We start from the raw sequence: 22,416 nt of genomic DNA, 5'->3' as shown, positions 1-22,416 counted from the left end.
CAGGACAGGGGCTGGTTTAGGTCTAACATCTGGCCTAGGGGACAGGGGCTGGTTTAGGTCTCACATCTGGCCTAAGGGACAGGACAGGGGCTGGTTTAGGCCTAACATCTGGCCTAAGGGACAGGGCTGGTTTAGGTCTAACATCTGGCCTAAGGGACAGGACAGGGGCTGGTTTAGGTCTCACATCTGCCCTAAGGGACAGGGGCTGGTTTAGGTCTAACATCTGGCCTAAGGGACAGGGCAGGGGCTGGTTTAGGTCTAACATCTGGCCTAAGGGACAGGGCTGGTTTAGGTCTAACATCTGGCCTAAGGGACAGGACAGGGCTGGTTTAGGTCTCACATCTGGCCTAAGGGACAGGGCTGGTTTAGGTCTAACATCTGGCCTAAGGGACAGGACAGGGCTGGTTTAGGTCTCACATCTGGCCTAAGGGACAGGACAGGGGCTGGTTTAGGTCTAACATCTGGCCTAGGCGATCTAGTCCCTTTCCCTGACTGCTAGACCACACACACAGTCACTGACACACACACACACACATAGACACATAGACACATACACATACACATAGACACATACACATAGACACACATGATAACTTAGCTCACACTGGCGGGTTGAAGAATCAGTTGAGACAGAGAATGGAGAGAGATTCTCAGCCTGCCAAGCTAGCAGCCATGCAAACTAATGCATTCACTGTCACCTTGTCAGGATGCTGTGTGTCTCTCTCTGTGTGTGTGTGCCTGTGTATCTCTCGTGTGTGTGCGTGTGTGTCTGTGATTATGTCTACTTGTCCTTGGCCTGAATTGTTCATTGAGTGATTTCTTTAGTTGTCTTGCTCTGTTAAATTCAGATAGGTTTATTTGATGTCAGTGAACGCTCGTGTTTGTGTGTTTGTGTGTGTGTGTGTGTGTGCATGTGTGTGTGTGCGTGTGTGTGTGTGTGTGTGTGTGTGTGTGTGTGTGTGTGTGTGTGTGTGTGTGTGTGTGTGTGTGTGTGTGTGTGTGTGTGATGCAGAGAAATCATTCGTCAGACATGCATGAATAAAGATGTATCTGTTGGAAGACCAAACAGTGAGTAGATCTGTCAGACAGTCTATTCCTTTTGATGCCATTATGCCTCTGATTCATTGGGATGTACCGTATAGAATCCCTATTCCATTATGCCTCTGATTCATTGGGATGTACCGTATAGAATCCCTATTCCATTATGCCTCTGATTCATTGGGATGTACCGAATAGAATCCCTATTCCATTATGCCTCTGATTCATTGGGATGTACCGAATAGAATCCCTATTCCATTATGCCTCTGATTCATTGGGATGTACCGTATAGAATCCCTATTCCATTATGCCTCTGATTCATTGGGATGTACCGTATAGAATCCCTATTCCATTATGCCTCTGATTCATTGGGATGTACCGTATAGAATCCCTATTCCATTATGCCTCTGATTCATTGGGATGTACCGTATAGAATCCCTATTCCATTATGCCTCTGATTCATTGGGATGTACCGAATAGAATCCCTATTCCATTATGCCTCTGATTCATTGGGATGTACCGTATAGAATCCCTATTCCATTATGCCTCTGATTCATTGGGATGTACCGTATAGAATCCCTATTCCATTATGCCTCTGATTCATTGGGATGTACCGTATAGAATCCCTATTCCATTATGCCTCTGATTCATTGGGATGTACCGTATAGAATCCCTATTCCATTATGCCTCTGATTCATTGGGATGTACCGTATAGAATCCCTATTCCATTATGCCTCTGATTCATTGGGATGTACCGTATAGAATCCCTATTCCATTATGCCTCTGATTCATTGGGATGTACCGTATAGAATCCCTATTCCATTATGCCTCTGATTCATTGGGATGTACCGTATAGAATCCCTATTCCATTATGCCTCTGATTCATTGGGATGTACCGTATAGAATCCCTATTCCATTATGCCTCTGATTCATTGGGATGTACCGTATAGAATCCCTATTCCATTATGCCTCTGATTCATTGGGATGTACCGTATAGAATCCCTATTCCATTATGCCTCTGATTCATTGGGATGTACCGTATAGAATCCCTATTCCATTATGCCTCTGATTCATTGGGATGTACCGTATAGAATCCAAATACACATAAAGAGACATGTTCACACACACACACACACACACACACACACACACACACAGACACACACACACACAGACAGACACACACACACACACACACACACACACACACACACACACACACACACACACACACACACACACACACACACACACACACACACACACACACACACACACACACACACACACACAGACATAACCAAATAAACCTGCTCTTATAAAACAACCCTGGTAATCTGTGTGTGTGTGAGAGGGGGGTGTGTGTGTGTGTGTGTGTGTGTGTGTGTGTGTGTGTGTGTGTGTGTGTGTGTGTGTGTTTGTTCTAATGTGTTTTGAGGTGAGGCCCTGCTTCTCATGTTCTCTGTCCTCATCTCCTCATCTTCCAGTCCTGTAACTCTGATCAACTTCTGGCCGGTAGATCATGCGTGAGTACCCCGCTCAGTATCACACACCAATACAGTACATATACACACACACACACGCATGCATATGCATACAGACGCCCACACACACACACACACACACACACACACACACACACACACACACACACACACACACACACACACACACACACACACACACACACACACACACACACACACACACACACACACAGAATCATTACTGCCTGTTAGTTACAGTTATTTTATGTGGCTGTCAGTGTTTGTCAGTGTTCATGTACCCTGTGTGTGCTGCTGCTATTAAACCAGCACAACACAACGCAACTCATCCTGTCACTGTACTGTAGTCTATATGATGTTATAACTCATCCTGTCACTATACTGTAGTCTATATGATGTTATAACTCATCCTGTCACTATACTGTAGTCTATATGATGTTATAACTCATCCTGTCACTATACTGTAGTCTATATGATGTTATAACTCATCCTGTCACTGTACTGTAGTCTATATGATGTTATAACTCATCCTGTCACTTTACTGTAGTCTATATGATGTTATAACTCATCCTGTCACTGTACTGTAGTCTATATGATGTTATAACTCATCCTGTCACTGTACTGTAGTCTATATGATGTTATAACTCATCCTGTCACTGTACTGTAGTCTATATGATGTTATAACTCATCCTGTCACTATACTGTAGTCTATATAATGTTATAACTCATCCTGTCACTGTACTGTAGTCTATATGATGTTATAACTCATCCTGTCACTGTACTGTAGTCTATATGATGTTATAACTCATCCTGTCACTATACTGTAGTCTATATGATGTTATATCTCATCCTGTCACTGTACTGTAGTCTATATGATGTTATAACTCATCCTGTCACTGTACTGTAGTCTATATGATGTTATAACTCATCCTGTCACTGTCACTGTACTGTAGTCTATATCATGTTATAACTCATCCTGTCACTATACTGTAGTCTATATCATGTTATAACTCATCCTGTCACTATACTGTAGTCTATATCATGTTATAACTCATTCTGTCACTATACTGTAGTCTATATGATGTTATAACTCATCCTGTCACTGTACTGTAGTCTATATGATGTTATAACTCATCCTGTCACTATACTGTAGTCTATATGATGTTATAACTCATCCTGTCACTGTACTGTAGTCTATATGATGTTATAACTCATCCTGTCACTGTCACTGTACTGTAGTCTATATGATGTTATAACTCATCCTGTCACTGTACTGTAGTCTATATGATGTTATAACTCATCCTGTCACTATACTGTAGTCTATATGATGTTATAACTCATCCTGTCACTGTACTGTAGTCTATATGATGTTATAACTCATCCTGTCACTGTACTGTAGTCTATATCATGTTATAACTCATCCTGTCACTATACTGTAGTCTATATGATGTTATAACTCATCCTGTCACTATACTGTAGTCTATATGATGTTATAACTCATCCTGTCACTGTACTGTAGTCTATATCATGTTATAACTCATCCTGTCACTATACTGTAGTCTATATGATGTTATAACTCATTCTGTCACTGTCACTATACTGTAGTCTATATGATGTTATAACTCATCCTGTCACTATACTGTAGTCTATATGATGTTATAACTCATCCTGTCACTGTACTGTAGTCTATATGATGTTATAACTCATCCTGTCACCATACTGTAGTCTATATGATGTTATAACTCATCCTGTCACTGTTCTGTAGTCTATATGATGTTATAACTCATCCTGTCTCTGTACTGTAGTCTATATGATGTTATAACTCATCCTGTCACTGTACTGTAGTCTATATGATGTTATAACTCATCCTGTCACTGTACTGTAGTCTATATGATGTTATAACTCATTCTGTCTCTGTCACTATACTGTAGTCTATATGATGTTATAACTCATCCTGTCACTGTACTGTAGTCTATATGATGTTCTAACTCATCCTGTCACTATACTGTAGTCTATATGATGTTATAACTCATCCTGTCACTGTACTGTAGTCTATATGATGTTATAACTCATCCTGTCTCTGTCACTGTGCTGTGGGTGCTAGGGGCTCTATAGAGCTCTGTGGTTCATATTGACATGACACTGTCTAGTGGACATGTTGAAGCGTGTGTTATCTGGATCATAACAGCTGACTTCTTTAGGTTTTAATCCCTCTGTGTCTTTCTCTTTCATTCTCTTCCACTCCTCTCTCTCTCCTCTCTCTCTCCTCTCTCTCTCTCTCTCTCTCTTCCTCTCTCTCCTCTCTCTCCTCTCTGTCTCTCTCTCCTCTCTCTCCTCTCTCTCCTCTCTGTCTCTCTCTCTCCTCTCCTCTCTCCTCTCTCCCCTCTCTCTCTCCTCTCCTCTCTCCTCTCTCCTCTCTCTCTCTCTCTCTCTCTCTCTCTCCTCTCTCTCTCTCTCTCTCTCTCTCTCTCTCTCTCTCTCTCTCTCTCTCTCTCTCTCTCTCTCTCTCTCTCTCTCTCCTCTCTCTCTCTCCTCTCTCTCTCTCTCTCCTCTCTCTCTCTCTCTCTCTCTCTCTCTCTCTCTCTCTCTCTCTCTCTCTCTCTCTCTCTCTCCTCTCTCTCTCTCTCTCTCTCTCTCTCTCTCTCTCTCTCTCTCTCTCTCTCTCTCTCTCTCTCTCTCTCTCTCTCTCTCTCTCTCTCTCTCTCTCTCCTCTCCCTCTCCTCTTTCCCCTCTCTCCTCTCTCTCTCTCTCCTCTCTCCTCTCTCTCTCCTCTCTCCCCTCTCTCTTCTCTCTCTCCTCTCTCTCTCCTGTCTGTAGGCCTGCGTCCTCCCCCCAGCTTTCCCATGACGACACCCATTCACGCATCGAGCATTACGCCAGCCGGTAAGATAAAGACACAACACTCACATGTATTTACGCAGTTAGACTAATCTCTCACCTACTGATTGACTGTAGAGTTACTGTGTCTGAGAGTATAGACTCACTCACTGAATGTTGAACTTTAGACCTAGTTACAACCAGATACAAACAGGCATTCTCGTGCAATGCTGATTCCACCTTCAGTAGAGGTTTTTCTCCCCCTGTTTACTAAACTAGTGAATCTTTACTCTGTAACCGTTTACCTGAGGCTTGTACCATGGTATTCACCCCAGAGTCCAGGGTCTACCACTGAATTGTCCTGGAACAATAGAGATGGTATTCACCCCAGAGTCCAGGGTCTACCACTGAATTGTCCTGGAACAATAGAGATGGTATTCACCCCAGAGTCCAGGGCCTATCACTGAATTGCCCTGGAACAATAGAGATGGTATTCAGCCCAGAGTCCAGGGCCTATCACTGAATTGCCCTGGAACAATAGAGATGGTATTCAGCCCAGAGTCCAGGGTCTACCACTGAATTGCCCTGGAACAATAGAGATGGTATTCAGCCCAGAGTCCAGGGCCTATCACTGAATTGCCCTGGAACAATAGAGATGGTATTCAGCCCAGAGTCCAGGGCCTACCACTGAATTGCCCTGGAACAATAGAGATGGTATTCAGCCCAGAGTCCAGGGTCTACCACTGAATTGTCCTGGAACAATAGAGATGGTATTCAGCCCAGAGTCCAGGGTCTACCACTGAATTGTCCTGGAACAATAGAGATGGTATTCAGCCCAGAGTCCAGGGTCTACCACTGAATTGTCCTGGAACAATAGAGATGGTATTCAGCCCAGAGTCCAGGGTCTACCACTGAATTGCCCTGGACAGTGCTGCTCCTTCTGTACTAATGGTAGTGAAATGAGTGGAATGTGACTACTGAAATGAATTTGTCTCTCCCCACAGGTTAGCTGAAATGGAGAACCGTAATGGATCTTATCTGAATGACAGTATCTCACCCAATGAGAGCATGTGAGCCCACCTCTTCCTCTTTCAATCCTGTCGTTGATTGGCTTGCTTTGTGAATTGGCTCAGTGGGTTACGTATGAAGCTGTGTTGTCTCTGTGAGGTGGGTTCTGTCTAGAGCAGTCATGAGTAACACTTGGAGAGTCTCCTACGGATGGTTTTTAAAGGTTCAACTAACTATCACACAAACTGTTCAACTAACTATCACACAAACTGTTAAACTAACTATCACACAAACGTCATGGGTAACACTTGAAGAGTCCCCATTGCATGTATTTTAAATGTTCAACTAACTATCCACTAAACCGAACACGCTGGATATTTAAAATGTTCGTCTAACTATCACACAAACTGTTCATCGAACACGCTGTTGAATATCAACAAAGTTACAGTTTGAGCATCTATAGACCATCTATAGACCATCTATAGACCATCTATTGACCATCTATAGACCATCTATAGTTATAGACCATCTATAGACCATCTATAGACCATCTATTGACCATCTATTGACCATCTATAGTTATAGACCATCTATAGACCATCTATAGACCAACTTTTGACCATCTATAGACCATCTATAGACCATCTATAGTTATAGATCATCTATAGACCATCTACAGACCATATCTAACTATAGATCATCTATAGACCATCTATAGACCATCTCTAACTATAGATCATCTATAGACCATCTATAGACCATCTATTGACCATCTATAGACCATCTATAGACCATCTATAGACCATCTATTGACCATCTATAGACCATCTATAGACCATCTATAGACCGTCTATAGTTATAGACCATCTATAGACCATCTATTGACCATCTATAGACCATCTATAGTTATAGACCATCTATAGACCATCTATTGACCATCTATAGACCATCTATAGTTATAGACCATCTATAGACCATCTATTGGCCATCTATAGCTATAGACCATCTATAGACCATCCATAGCTATAGACCATCTATTGACCATCTATAGACCATCTATAGTTATAGACCATCTATAGACCATCTATTGACCATCTATAGTTATAGACCATCTATAGACCATCCATAGCTATAGACCATCTATAGACCATCTATATACAATCTATAGCTATTGACCATCTATAGACCATCTATAGCTATAGATCATCTACAGACCATCTATAGCTATAAAACATCTATAGACCATCTATAGCTATAGACCATCTATAGCTATAGGTATAGACCATCTATAGACCATCTATAGACCATCTATTGACCATCTATAGACCATCTATAGACCATCTATAGTTATAGACCATCTATTGACCATCTATAGACCATCTATAGTTATAGACCATCTATAGACCATCTATTGGCCATCTATAGCTATAGACCATCTATAGACCATCCATAGCTATAGACCATCTATTGACCATCTATATACAATCTATAGCTATTGACCATCTATAGACCATCTATAGCTATAGATCATCTACAGACCATCTATAGCTATAGACCATCTATAGACCATCTATAGCTATAGGTATAGACCATCTATAGACCATCTATAGACCATCTATTGACCATCTATAGACCATTACAGACCATCTATAGCTATAGACCATTTATAGGTATAGACCATCTATAGACCATCTATTGACCATCTATAGACCATCTATAGCTATAGACCATCTATAGACCATCTACAGACCATCTATAGCTATAGACCATCTATAGCTATCATTGGCTGCTTTCATAAATCTCCTCCAATCCCTGTCTGTGCACACGACAGCTATCTTAACATATATTTGATAAGTCCTTTCTCAGAGCGCAGAACAAGTGTTAGAGGCTTAAGGTTTGAGCGACTGATAAGTGGGATACCTGGTATTATTACAACTATTCCCAGACAGACACACAGAGACGGAGAGAGATAGATACAGAGAGAGAGCCCAGCACATGCTGGATGTTGAATTGAAACTATTCCATTACTTCTCCATTTTCACCATCAACAGTACAGCCAGAATGATATCACAACGTTAACCCTACCCCCAAGCCATCAGCCAGAATGATATCACAACGTTAACCCTACCCCCAAGCCATCAGCCAGAATGATATCACAATGTTAACCCTACCCCCAAGCCATCAGCCAGAATGATATCACAACGTTAACCCTACCCCCAAGCCATCAGCCAGAATGATATCACAATGTTAACCCTACCCCCAAGCCATCAGCCAGAATGATATCACAACGTTAACCCTACCCCCAAGCCATCAGCCAGAATGATATCACAATGTTAACCCTACCCCCAAGCCATCAGCCAGAATGATATCACAACGTTAACCCTACCCCCAAGCCATCAGCCAGAATGATATCACAACGTTAACCCTACCCCCAAGCCATCAGCCAGAATGATATCACAACGTTAACCCTACCCCCAAGCCATCAGCCAGAATGATATCACAACGTTACCCCTACCCCCAAGCCATCAGCCAGAATGATATCACAACGTTACCCCTACCCCCAAGCCATCAGCCAGAATGATATCACAACGTTACCCCTACCCCCAAGCCATCAGCCAGAATGTTATCACAACGTTAACCCTACCCCCAAGCCATCAGCCAGAATAATATCACAACGTTAACCCTACCCCCAAGCCATCAGCCAGAATGTTATCACAACGTTAACCCTACCCCCAAGCCATCAGCCAGAATGATATCACAACGTTAACCCTACCCCCAAGCCATCAGCCAGAATGTTATCACAACGTTAACCCTACCCCCAAGCCATCAGCCAGAATAATATCACAACGTTAACCCTACCCCCAAGCCATCAGCCAGAATGTTATCACAACGTTAACCCTACCCCCAAGCCAACAGGTCTACATCTCAAAGGATAAGTATTTGTCAGAGTGGATAATTGAACATTGAATTGAATCAAATATAATTGAATACTGAACAACAATCTGTGGTAAATGTGTCAATTTATAGCTGGTTGTCTCCACTCTGTCTCTGTGGCTCTCTGTCTTTGTGGCACTGAAAATGAATGTTGTTAGTTGACTGACTGGCCGTTGTGAGGCTGTTAGGTGTGACTGGCAGCTGATAGCAACCTCTCTGTGTGTGTATGTCCCCCCCTCTCCTTCTCCCTCCCTCATTCTATCACTGTAGTGATGATGAACACCTGTTGATTCAGCACTACTGTCAGAGTCTGAACCAGGGCTCTCCCCTCAGCCAGCCACGCAGCCCCGCCCAGATCCTCATCTCCATGGAGAGTGAGGAAAAGGGGGAGCTGGAGCGGGTGCTCAACGACCTGGAGTCAGACAACAGGTGAGGGGAACAGTGTGACACAGTCATACCAACTGATCCCAACACAGACAAACTGATGTAGACAAGCTTCTCCATCGAACGTCCATGTTGGATCCAGACGATTCTACAGTTGTCAGACAGTCGGTTTACGGTTGTCTTGTGGGATGATAGGTCGTCACTAGTAACCACAGCCACAAAGTCATAAACCCCACCTATTTTATTTTTTAAAATCTAATTTTAAACCTAACCCTAACCTTAACAACACTGCTAACCTTATGCCTAACCTTAAATTAAAACCTAAAAGGAATTTTTTTTTATCATGAAATTTGACGATATTATAGCCAATTTTGACTTTGTGGCTGTGGTAACTAGTGGAAACTGAGTTGATAGTGAGGTTTTTGGATCTAGGCCAGGTTACTGTAAAGCACTTTGTGACTGATGTTGTTGTAAAACAGATACAAAATAGGGATTAGTTGACTAGACTGAGCTGAGTTAGCCTGGGTACCAGTCTGTTTGAGGTAATATTCAACTCCTTGGTAAATCACGGAGTGGAATATTAGGAAACAGGTTCTGGATTTCAGGCTAGAGTCGAGTCCCGTTGTGTACATGTCAGCCAAGTGCCTTGCTCAAGGGCATATCAACAGATTTTTCACCTAGTCGGCTCGGGGATTCGAACCAGTGACCTTTCGGTTACTGGCCCAACGCTCTTAACCGCTGTCCGCTCCCTCTCAGGAAGCTACAGGCTGAGTATGACAAGTTGAAGAAGGCCCACGACCACAAGGGTCTGTCCCCGCTCCCCTCACCCCCGGAGATGCTGCCCGCTTCGCCCCAGAGCCCCCGGGACGCCGAGCTGATCGCCGAGGCCAAACTGCTGAGGCAGCACAAAGGACGGCTGGAGGCTCGCATGCAGATCCTGGAGGACCATAACAAACAACTGGAGTCACAGCTACACCGGCTCAGACAGCTACTGGAACAGGTACTGAAACACACACTGTACACACACACACTATACACACAGTATACACACAGTATACACACTGTATACACACAGTATACACACAGTATACACACTGTACACACAGTATACACACTGTACACACACTGTACACACACTATACACACAGTATAGACACTGTATACACACAGTATACACACTGTACACACACTATACACACTGTACACACAGTATACACACACTATACACACAGTATACACACTGTATACACACTGTACACACAGTATACACACACTATACACACAGTATACACACACACACTATACACACAGTATACACACACTGTACACACAGTATACACACAGCATACACACACACACTATACACACACTATACACACAGTATACACACAGTATACACACACACACACACACACACACACAGTATACACACACACACTATACACACAGTATACACACACACACTATGCACACAGTATACACACAGTATACACACAGTATACACACACACACTATACACACACTATACACACACTATACACACACTATACACACAGTATACACACACACACACAGTATACACACAGTGTACACACAGTATACACACACACACACACACACACAGTATACACGCAGTATACACACAGTATACACACACACACACACACACAGTATACACGCAGTATACACACAGTATACACGCAGTATACACACACACAGTATACACGCAGTATACACGCAGTATACAGAAAGGACACACACATGCGAGTCTGTTTGTCTATCTATCCATCTATCCTACATGACCAAAAGACAGTGGACACCTGCTCGTTGAACATCTCATTCCAAAATCATAGACATTAATATGGAGTTGGTCCTCCCTCTGCTGCTATAACAGCCTCCACTCTTCTGGGAAGCCTTTCCACTAGATGTTGGAACACTGCTGCAGGGACTTGCTTCCATTCAGACACAAGAGCATTAATGAGGACGGGCACTGGTGTTGGGTGATTAGGCCTGGCTCACAGTCGGCATTCCAATTCATCCCAAAGGTGGTCAATGGTGTTAAGGTCAGGTTCTCTGTGCAGGCCAGTCAAGTTCTTCCATACCGATCTCGAAAACCATTTCTGTATGGACCTTGCTTTGTGCATTGGGGCATTGTCATTCTGAAACAGGAAAGGGCCTTCTCCACAAAGTTGGAAGCACAAAATCGTCTATAATGTCATTGTATGCTGTTCCTTCACTGGAACTAAGGGGCGTAGCCCGAACCTTGAAAAACAGTCCCAGACCATTATTCCTCCTCCACCAAACTTTACAGTTGGCACTATTCGGGCAGGTAGCGTTGTCCTGGCAGCCACCACACCCAGATTTGTCCTTTGGAATGACAGATGGTGAAGCATGATTCATCACTCCAGAGAATGCGTTTCCACTGCTTCAGAGTCCAATGGCGGCGAGCTTTACACCACTCCAGCCGACTCTTGGCATTGCGCATGGTGATCTTAGGCTTGTGTGCTGCTGCTCAGCCATGAAACCCCCTTTTATAAAGCTCTCGACAAACAGTTCTTGTGCTGGAACTTGGTAGTGAGTGTTGCAACCGAGGACAGATGATTTTTACACGCTAAGTGCTTCAGCACTCGGCGGTCCTGTTCTGTGAGCTTGTGTGGCCTACCACTTCCCGGCTGAGCCGTTGTTGCTCCTAGATGTTTCCACTTCACAATAACAACAACAGTTGACCGGGGCAGTTCTAGCAGGGCAGAAATGTTGCATGGTTGTGTGCTTGATTTTATACATGTCCACATACTGTTGTATATACACTGTGTCTGTCTCCAGACTGATGAGTGTGTGGGATAATGCCTGTGTCTGTCTCCAGACTGATGAGTGTGTGGGATAATGCCTGTGTCTGTCTCCAGACTGATGAGTGTGCGGGATAATGCCTGTGTCTGTCTCCAGACTGATGAGTGTGTGGGATAATGCCTGTGTCTATCTCCAGACTGATGAGTGTGTGGGATAATGCCTGTGTCTGTCTCCAGACTGATGAGTGTGTGGGATAATGCCTGTGTCTGTCTCCAGACTGATGAGTGTGTGGGATAATGCCTGTGTCTGTCTCCAGACTGATGAGTGTGTGGGATAATGCCTGTGTCTGTCTCCAGACTGATGAGTGTGTGGGATAATGCCTGTGTCTATCTCCAGACTGATGAGTGTGTGGGATAATGCCTGTGTCTATCTCCAGACTGATGAGTGTGTGGGATAATGCCTGTGTCTATCTCCAGACTGATGAGTGTGTGGGATAATGCCTGTGTCTATCTCCAGACTGATGAGTGTGTGGGATAATGCCTGTGTCTATCTCCAGACTGATGAGTGTGTGGGATAATGCCTGTGTCTATCTCCAGACTGATGAGTGTGTGGGATAATGCCTGTGTCTGTCTCCAGACTGATGAGTGTGTGAGATAATGCCTGTGTCTGTCTCCAGACTGATGAGTGTGTGTGATAATGCCTGTGTCTATCTCCAGACTGATGAGTGTGTGGGATAATGCCTGTGTCTGTCTCCAGACTGATGAGTGTGTGGGATAATGCCTGTGTCTGTCTCCAGACTGATGAGTGTGTGGGATAATGCCTGTGTCTGTCTCCAGACTGACTCCAAGGTGAACGGTACAGCCCTGTCCTCTCCCTCCACCTCGTCCCAGCGCTCGGACACCAGTCTGCCTCTGATGCGTGTAGCAGGCAGCCAGACTACAGAGACTATGGGTGAGACTGGAACTCCACTCAGGACAATATCACCAGCTATGAGCCCACTGGACCAGACTGGTTGTTACAGTGTTATGTCATCTGTTGGGACGCTCTGGTCAGGTTGATGCTGTACTGGTTTTAAAAATACGTTTCCCTATGAAGTCATTGTACTGGTTTTAATCATTTTCTTTGCTGTAGGTGACGATGAGCTGTCGAGTCCATCCCAAGATGCATTGGGGCTAGAGGAGGTGATGGAGCAACTAAACAACTCCTTCCCACACAGCCAAGGTAGGACACACACACACACAGCCAAGGTAGGACACACACACACACACACAGCCAAGGTAGGACGCACACACACACACACACACACACACACACACACACACACACACACACACACACACACACACACACACACACACACACACACACACACACACACACACACACACACACACACACACACACACACACACACACACACACACACAGAGCCAAGGTAGGACGCGCACACACACACACGCACACACACACAGCCAAGGTAGGACGCGCACACACACACATAGCCAAGGTAGGACGCACACACACACACACAGCCAAGGTAGGACACACACACAGCCGAGGTAGGACGCACACAAACACGCTCACACACGGACATCCTACTCACTCAATCAATTTCCATAGATGCACCCATCACCTCATATTAGAACTCCAGTCCAGGAGGTTCATTCTCCTAATGATCTAAACCGTAGGATCAGCCTCAGTGGCATCAGCCTACTGTTATTCATTCTACACTTTGACCTCTTGAAGTACATGGACCCTTTTCCTCTCAGTCCTCTGATTGTTCCCTCCTTTCTCTTTGTTCCCTTCTTCCCTGTTCTGTTTCTGTGACCCAGGAGGTCGAAGGGGAAACCAATGAGAGGTCAGTGGGGTCACCAGCCCCGTCTACTGTACCCTCCTCTCCTGGCCAGTTCTCCCTCCTCTTCTCTCCTCTCTCTATTTCATTCCTCTCTATTCCTCTCTATTCCTCTCTATTCCTCCCTATTCCTCTCTATTCTTCCCTATTCCTCTCTATTCTTCCCTATTCCTCTCCATTCTTCCCTATTCCTCTCTATTCCTCTCTATTCTTCCCTATTCCTCTCTTCCATATTCCTCTCTATTCTTCCCTATTCCCCTTCCCTATTCCTCTCTATTCTTCCCTATTCCTCTCTATTCTTCCCTATTCCTCTCTTCCCTATTCATCTCTATTCCTCTCTATTCCTCCTATTCCTCTCTATTCCTCCCTATTCCTCTATATTCCTCTCTATTCCTCTCTATTCCTCCTATTCCTCTTTATTCCTCCCTATTCCTCTCTATTCCTCCCTATTCCTCTCTATTCTTCCCTATTCCTCTCTATTCTTCCCTATTCCTCTCTTCCCTATTCCTCTCTATTCCTCTCTATTCTTCCCTATTCCTCTCTTCCCTATTCCTCTCTATTCTTCCCTATTCCTCTCCATTCTTCCCTATTCCTCTCTTCCCTATTCCTCTCTATTCTTCCCTATTCCTCTCCATTCTTCCCTATTCCTCTCTTCCCTATTCCTCTCTATTCCTCTCTATTCCTCTCTATTCTTCCCTATTCCTCTCTATTCCTCTCTATTCTTCCCTATTCCTCTCTTCTCTATTCTTCCCTATTCTTCCCTATTCCTCTCTATTCTTCCCTATTCCTCTCTATTCCTCTCTATTCTTCCCTATTCCTCTCTATTCTTCCCTATTCCTCTCTATTCTTCCCTATTCCTCTCTTCCCTATTCCTCTCTATTCTTCCCTATTCCTCTCTATTCTTCCCTATTCCTCTCTATTCTTCCCTATTCCTCTCTATTCTTCCCTATTCTTCCCTATTCCTCTCTATTCTTCCCTATTCTTCCCTATTCTTGCCTATTCTTCCCTATTCCTCTCTATTCTTCCCTATTCCTCTCTATTCTTCCCTATTCCTCTCTATTCCTCTCTATTCTTCCCTATCTCTCATATTTCTTGGTGCATTTAGTGTTTGTTCGAGGGGGAGGGGTTGTTTACTTGAGTATTTTAAGAAATGCAGTCAATAGTGTTTAATATTTGGGTGAGAGTGTCTGTCTGTCTGTCTGTCAGTCTGTCTGTCTGACGGTCCCTTCTGTCCCTCCTCTCCAGGACTGAGTGTAGGCAGTCTGTTCCACATGGCAGATGACCTGGGTCGAGCCATGGAGTCATTGGTCAACGTGATGACGGACGAACAGAACGGCGAGTAGCAGCAGACGAGGGCCCGCCCCTTACCCACTCCCCAACCAACCCCCCGCATGCTTTTCTAGTCAAAACAACTGGATTGGACACGTTTACAAAGAGAAAAATACATATATTTTTGTGAAGGATCAGCATTACAAAACTTGTAGATTTCAGTAGTTTCTTAAACGTATTGAAAATGGTTTTATTAACAAAAGGCAGGTTTTTAAACTTCTATGCAATTGTATAAAAAAAAATAAGAGAAAGAAAAAGTATGTGTAAATCTTGTGAACGTATTTCCATGTCTTTGTATGGAGCGCATTTCACAACATTTGTATCAAAAAGAAAGATTGTAAACATAAGGGTGCTTTATATTACAAAACTATGTTTATTATAACAACAAAACATGATATACTGTAAAGGCAATGCAGTCGTCCTGTGCCCTTTCAGCGTAGAGAGACTGACTGTGTGTATGTATGCACGTTTGTGTGTGTCTTGGTACGCAAGGATGTGTGTGTGTGTGTGTGTGTGACGTGTGTGAAGGTAATCTATTTTCCACATTGCATTATAGCTTTTGCTTTGGGCTGATGCACCTCTTGTTGTTTATCAAACCATCCATCCATCCATAGGTCATAGGTCATCTTTTTCTTTAGTAGTGTCTGTTTGATGATCATAATATGATTCTATGCCCTTTGCCTGCATTCACCGCAGCTCTGGTCCACTCCTATGTGTTGAATCTACCATGAGGACCCATAGAGCACATACTGAAAGGGCCAATCTGGGATATTAACAGCCGTTATTGTTGTTTTTCAAATTAAGGATTGGGCCTTTAACACTGACAGAAAGAAAGTAATAGTGCTGTTTTAATAGCTATTCATAGTGCTTTTGTAGGATTATGGAATTTAATTTAATACCATTTAAAATAGAGCTACGGTACAGTGTGACATTCAGCTGTTTGTAATCCTGAGATGATTTTATTGATTTGAAATCTATTTGATTTGATCTGAGTTCTCTCCTAGTGTGATTGGGAGTGTTTTAAGATACAAGTGTATGATTCTAGAACGCCCGGTAATGCAAGCTCTACCTCGTTTTAAGTGGTCAAAACCCAACTTTCACATTCTTTTTCATTCTGATCCATCCCCTATTTCCCTTCCTAAGAAGGTGCAGAAAATATTCTACTGTAGCTAGATGCCATCTTAAAGAATCCATCCATGTTTTGAAATGGAGGAGTGACTCCCTCCAGATACGTACACTGTAGTGTCCTCAGCATAGCTGGATGCCATCTTAAAGAACCCATCCATGTTTTGAAATGGAATGACTCCCTCCAATCTGAATGTGTTCAGATACAGACACTGTACTGTCCTCAGCGGTTCATTAAGACATAGAAATGAAATGTCAGACATGTTAAGGAAACTGGACCAGGGTGCACTACTGTTATCCATCCTGGACAGACTAGAGTTGATCTTCTGTGTGATAATGCATTTGTTTTGTTTCATTTGTGTGTTCCTTTATGGAATTGCATGCTGTGGGGCGTCAGTGTGTGTGAGATCACAGTTGATTAAATATTCCCATGCTTATTTAAAATCCAACCAATTGAAGGTATTCTTTATGATTATATTATAGTTTCATGACAACACCTTTGTATTTGTTTTTGCACCATGGTATAGCAGCATGATCAAAGATAATGATTCATTAATCCAATACACTGCGTTATTCATTTCTAACCCTGGAGTTGTATTATCCATCTTTTTCAATAACTCATTTGTTTCACAACATATCAAATTCCACCAAATATATGCCTTACTACTGTATTATAAAATGCTTTACTGTGTCTATCAATAAAGCGGTGATGTTGACTTGAGCTCCTCCTTGTCTTTCTCTAAAGCCATTTCACACACACACCACCTCACTCACAGGAATAACAAGGAATGTGTTATATCACGGTTCTTTATTGCTAAGATTCATTGTATTCTATTCAACAGCCATCGAACAACGGCAGTATGTGACTAAAACACCAAAGCACGATGAAAGTAGTTTTATATAAGTTGTCTCAATCCGTCTGATTGAATTTCACCTGGAAGTGGAAGGAAAAGATCACGTTTCAGTGGGGAGTGAACGTTTGTAAAACTCTTAACAGCCCTTAGCATCCGTTAGACATGACTTCCTGTTCTTATACCATGGCATTGTTGAATACTGGTTTCTGATTGGCTTGAAGGGCATTCTAGAGAGTGATTAGTTCCAGTGTTCAGATGGTGGAGAGAAGAGGTCTGCGAGGGAGGACCACTCCACGTCTGACTGAGGGGGTGGAGGAGATGAGGCGGACCTTGGATACCCCTGTCTGGAGCCCGTTGGTATGATCCTTGGTCCTGGTGTCATACAGACGCTCGGGGAGGATGGGTGAGACCACTTGTTAAGGAGGGGACAACAGAGACTGAGAGAAACTGCTTTCACTGAGAGAAACTTTGACCTTTGCCATTAACTCTAAAAACCAATCATGTCCTCACTTTAGCTATTCTATAACCATTACCATTACACTACTAGTTGTAGATCTCTCACTGCACAATGAAAACATCACTGAGGCTACCAACTCTATAGGAAATATTGATAACCCTAGGAAGTTATCCGTAGGGAACTAAATAAAATGGGACTAGAAGCCATTTGAGAAGGATATTAGCTAAGACAGGCAGGTAGAAGATCTCAGTCTCAGTCTTGATGTGGATGTGGTGGGAGATGTAGACCTCTCCCTCTGCAGACTCCTCCAGACCTATAGTCATGGCACACAGCTCCACCTGAAGCTCAGTCTTCATCCCAGCAGCCACCTGCAACAAAGGTCAGGGGTCAATTTAGTCATATCAGGAAGTGAATAGCTGACTACGGTAACTATCACTCTGCTCAGTAGAACTCACAGGTCCAGGGGTGTAGATGACTCTGATTCCAGTACCAGGGGACGGCTGTTTCACACTGAACCTAAAGTACCACAACACAGAACAGTCGCTGAACTTACCAGAACATAGACGGAGAAGAACACACCCTGACGACCAAGACCTTAAACCTTGTCATTTTCACTGCTCCACCATCTTGGACAGACATGTCCACAAACAGCCACACTAGTTGTTCATGGATCTATTTCTATCTATGTACCGGTAGGTGTCTGGTCTGACCTGCAGGTGTGGAAGCCCACGTTCTTCATGAGCACGGGGACGCTGTAGGTGCAGCCCTCCTTAAGGGCCCCAAACTGGACCTCTGCTGGGAGGAGCTCAAACCCCCGTGGGACGAGCTGCCCCCCCGTCACAGACGCAGTCTTCACCTTCCTCCTCACCGGCTCCTCTACACACAGGAACTGAGAGCCAGACTCGTGTTAGGCCCCCATGGTAATGCCTAGGCTCTAGCTCAGTAAGCTATGACTTATTGAACTGGCAGGACAGATACATTAGTGTTAATCGACCAGAAGACTCGTGTTATCTCCCTAGGCTACAGCCTAGGCTTTAGCTCAGCAGGATAACACCGTCTTGTGGCGTCTAGAAGACCCAGGGCTACATTAAATCCATATCGCGAAAGATCCACGTTATAGCGGCACTAAAATGTGCAAGGTCATTTCCGACTGATCCGACATATGCAGTGTTTCCCGTGAAAGCAGTCTCCGTGAACATTGCCCTTTAAATTTCAATGGCGCTAGAGCTCAGATCTTCCGTGAAACAGATTATATCTAAGGCCCCAGCCCACACTCCCATCAATTCACAACATTCACACCTACAGTCACACACTTCCCATATGTCCCCCAGCCCACTTCCCATCAATTCACAACATTCACACCTACAGTCACACACTTCCCATATGTCCCCCAGCCCACACTCCCATCAATTCACAACATTCACACCTACAGTCACACACTTCCCATATGTCCCCCAGCCCACACTCCCATCAATTCACAACATTCACACCTACAGTCACACACTTCCCATATGTCCCCCAGCCCACACTCCCATCAATTCACAACATTCACACCTACAGTCACACACTTCCCATATGTCCCCCAGCCCACACTCCCATCAATCCACAACATTCACACCTACAGTCACACACTTCCCATATGTCCCCCAGCCCACACTCCCATCAATCCACAACATTCACACCTACAGTCACACACTTCCCATATGTCCCCCAGCCCACACTCCCATCAATCCACAACATTCACACCTACAGTCACACACTTCCCATATGTCCCCCAGCCCACTTCCCATCAATTCACAACATTCACACCTACAGTCACACACTTCCCATATGTCCCCCAGCCCACACTCCCATCAATTCACAACATTCACACCTACAGTCACACACTTCCCATATGTCCCCCAGCCCACTTCCCATCAATTCACAACATTCACACCTACAGTCACACACTTCCCATATGTCCCCCAGCCCACACTCCCATCAATTCACAACATTCACACCTACAGTCACAAACATTTCCTCAATCGACATATGCACCTCTCACTGGGTGGGTGAGGAACACTAGTGTGTGCACCCGTGTGCGTGTGTGCGTGCGTGTGTGTGCGTGCGTGTGTGTGCGTGTGTGTATTACCTGCTGGTTGGGCACGTTGAAGGGTTTGGAGCTGAGGATGGAGGCTGGCAGCTTGACTCTGTGTCTGCGTGGGTTCCCTGCCACGTCCACCTGGGTACTGTCAGGCTCAATACCACCGCCATGCTGCTGCTTCACTGTAGAGACACCATGAGAGCCGTCCCCTACAGGAGAACACACACAGATCTACATATCAGTAACAGAGTAACAGATACAAGACCGTGATGAGGTGACTGATTTATATACAGTAGGAGTCTGCAAACTGTTGGGGAAATGGTGTTTGACCAAATAGAATGCTATTTGGCATGTTAGTCATTCAGCAGACGCTCTTATCCAGAGCCACTTACAGTTAGTGCATTCATCTTTAGAAGGCAAGGTGGGACAACTTTTAACTACCAACTTGAGTAAATGTCTGATTTTCAAGGTATTCCAGTACTTGAATTTCAGAGTGCCAAATTCAAGCACCTTGTGCGAACCCTGCCTACCAGACATGCCACTAGGGGTCTTTTCAAAGTCCCCAGGTCCACAACAAATTCAAGCACCTTGTGCGAACCCTGCCTACCAGACATGCCACCAGGGGTCCAGAAAAACGAAAGTCCACAGATCCAGAAAAACTAAATAAAGCAATACCTCACGGCACAACGCCACAGTACACACCTACTTGTTGTGTGTATGTACTGACATGTATGTGGAACTGATAGATGCACACACACGCACGCACGCACGCACGCACGCACACACACACACACACACACACACACACACACACACACACACACACACACACACACACACACACACACACACACACACACACACACACACACACATTAAGGTTTTTAAATGTATGCAAATTGTAAAGTCATTTGTCTGCAATGTCTTTTTCGTTATGACTCGAACCCCAGTAAGACTAGCTGTCGCCACTCTTACCCTAACACTAACCCAAGTCTAAGTCGTGTACTGAGCAGACCTGCAGTTTGAGGGGTGGGGTTGGTGGGTCTCCTAGGCAGTGCATCACTTCCTGCTGCGTGAGAGGGCGTTGGGTTCAAAGGTCGTTGGGCTGCTTCAAGAACACACACAAAAACAAATAACATGCAAAACAGGGTCACTTTCTTAATGAAGGATACGATGACACAATGCTTCAATACTGTATAATCAATATCATTAGTATTGTTATAAATGTCGCCTAGCTTGAACCTGTCTCTCGAGGGGCATCCTTGAGGTAGTTCTGGGAGTTGGGAGTCTTGGGGAATGGAGGAAGGTCCTGAGACAGAGATCTCATATCAGGGACCTGACGGGAAAACCCAGAGAGTTGTTTTATATACATACAGTAGCTGAGCTGAATACAATCTGCAACAGAGAGACACCAGAGAGAGAGGCACACAGTGCAGCTTATATTAACCTCCTCTGTACCAAACCAGATGCTAGGCTAGTAGCATTGGGAAATATTGTCTAGACGCTTTTTTCCAGTTGAGATTAAGTTTATAAATTGACTGGCTGGGCTGTGGGACAATGGATGTGTATTAATGAATCTAATGGAACTGTTAACAGGCATTACGTAGCTGTGCTGAATACAATTCATTGATGAGAAAGCTGTGTCACCTCCGAGTACTCAAAAGCTGCTTCTTTCTCTGAGTGGAAATAAGGAGGAATGATTCTGTTCCTTAGAGCCTCTCTGTAAACCTTCTCCTCGTCCAGCTCCTGTCTGAACAGTACAGCAACATTAAAACATTCATTAATAACATAAATATTCCTGGGAAAAGATGTGAATGTCCACTATATCAGTTCTATAACACAGAGCAGTTAGTTAGTTACCTGTGTTGCTCTATCCTGCTCTTCCACATCGGTTCCTCTTCACTGAAGCTGTAAAACAGGAGATTGTATTATGATGAGGAGATAATGGAAAAGGTTCAAAGCTGGAAATATTTATGTTCATAGCTTAACTGAACCCATTAGTACAGGGGAAAATAAGACACCTACTAATAAGAGACTCATGAGAAAGATGACCTACAGATCTAGGATCAGGTTAGTTATGATACAGATCTAGTTATGATACAGATCTAGGATCAGGTTAGTTATGATACTGATCTAGTTATGATACAGATCTAGTTATGATACAGATCTAGTTATGATACAGATCTAGGATCAGGCTAGTTACGATACAGATCTAGGACCAGGCTAGTTATGATACAGATCGA

General features: G+C 44.0%; 2 protein-coding genes across 7 annotated transcripts in view; one reads left to right on the top strand and one right to left on the bottom strand.

Annotated features, from left to right (window-relative positions):
• Positions 1-17,500, top strand: part of LOC129859987 (dystrophin-like) — a 70,969-nt gene extending 53,469 nt beyond the window's left edge. For 3 of the 4 annotated variants that reach the window (XM_055930291.1, XM_055930289.1, XM_055930292.1), the window contains 8 exons: positions 2,526-2,564; positions 5,361-5,426; positions 6,365-6,430; positions 9,573-9,731; positions 10,443-10,686; positions 13,310-13,424; positions 13,605-13,694; positions 15,571-17,500. In XM_055930291.1, coding sequence (XP_055786266.1) covers positions 2,526-2,564; positions 5,361-5,426; positions 6,365-6,430; positions 9,573-9,731; positions 10,443-10,686; positions 13,310-13,424; positions 13,605-13,694; positions 15,571-15,668 — 877 coding nt within the window. In that variant the 3' untranslated portion in view covers positions 15,669-17,500. Of the gene's footprint in view, positions 1-2,525; positions 2,565-5,360; positions 5,427-6,364; positions 6,431-9,572; positions 9,732-10,442; positions 10,687-13,309; positions 13,425-13,604; positions 13,695-14,305; positions 14,332-15,570 lie in introns of all 4 variants that reach the window. The other variant, XM_055930290.1, reaches the window with a different exon arrangement.
• A 78-nt stretch (positions 17,501-17,578) lies between these two features.
• On the bottom strand, positions 17,579-22,416 carry LOC129859988 (sperm-associated antigen 17-like). 3 transcript variants are annotated; one of them, XR_008760285.1, is made up of 10 exons: positions 22,034-22,416; positions 21,821-21,923; positions 21,416-21,509; positions 21,189-21,281; positions 20,222-20,382; positions 18,801-18,979; positions 18,546-18,606; positions 18,311-18,458; positions 17,816-18,036; positions 17,579-17,713 (listed from the first exon to the last, which is right to left on the bottom strand). XR_008760285.1 is itself a non-coding variant. In XM_055930294.1 (9 exons), the coding sequence occupies exons 1-9, from the start codon at positions 22,060-22,062 to the stop codon at positions 17,885-17,887; spliced, it is 1,017 nt and encodes a 338-aa protein (XP_055786269.1). In that variant the 5' UTR covers positions 22,063-22,416; the 3' UTR covers positions 17,579-17,884. The 3 variants fall into 3 exon arrangements, 2 of the variants coding, with proteins under 2 accessions (XP_055786269.1, XP_055786268.1); XM_055930294.1 differs by having other exon boundaries at positions 17,579-18,036; positions 21,189-21,278; XM_055930293.1 differs by having other exon boundaries at positions 17,579-18,036; positions 22,034-22,415.

This window comes from Salvelinus fontinalis, chromosome 7, assembly GCF_029448725.1.
Source record: "Salvelinus fontinalis isolate EN_2023a chromosome 7, ASM2944872v1, whole genome shotgun sequence".
NCBI lineage: Eukaryota > Metazoa > Chordata > Actinopteri > Salmoniformes > Salmonidae > Salvelinus > Salvelinus fontinalis.
Note: the sequence above shows the minus strand (reverse complement) of the source record. Positions and strands in the feature narration are given on the sequence as shown.

Bases quoted from the DNA above. Each gene is read 5' to 3' on its own strand.
- LOC129859988 (XM_055930293.1), bottom strand. From the start codon at position 22,062: ATGTGGAAGAGCAGGATAGAGCAACACAG. The intron at 18,607-18,800 runs GTCAGACCAGAC...GTGGTACTTTAG, and splicing joins GTGGGCTTCCACACCTGCAG to GTTCAGTGTGAAACAGCCGT. The intron at 18,037-18,310 runs ATATCCTTCTCA...AAGTGGTCTCAC, and splicing joins CTACCTGCCTGTCTTAGCTA to CCATCCTCCCCGAGCGTCTG.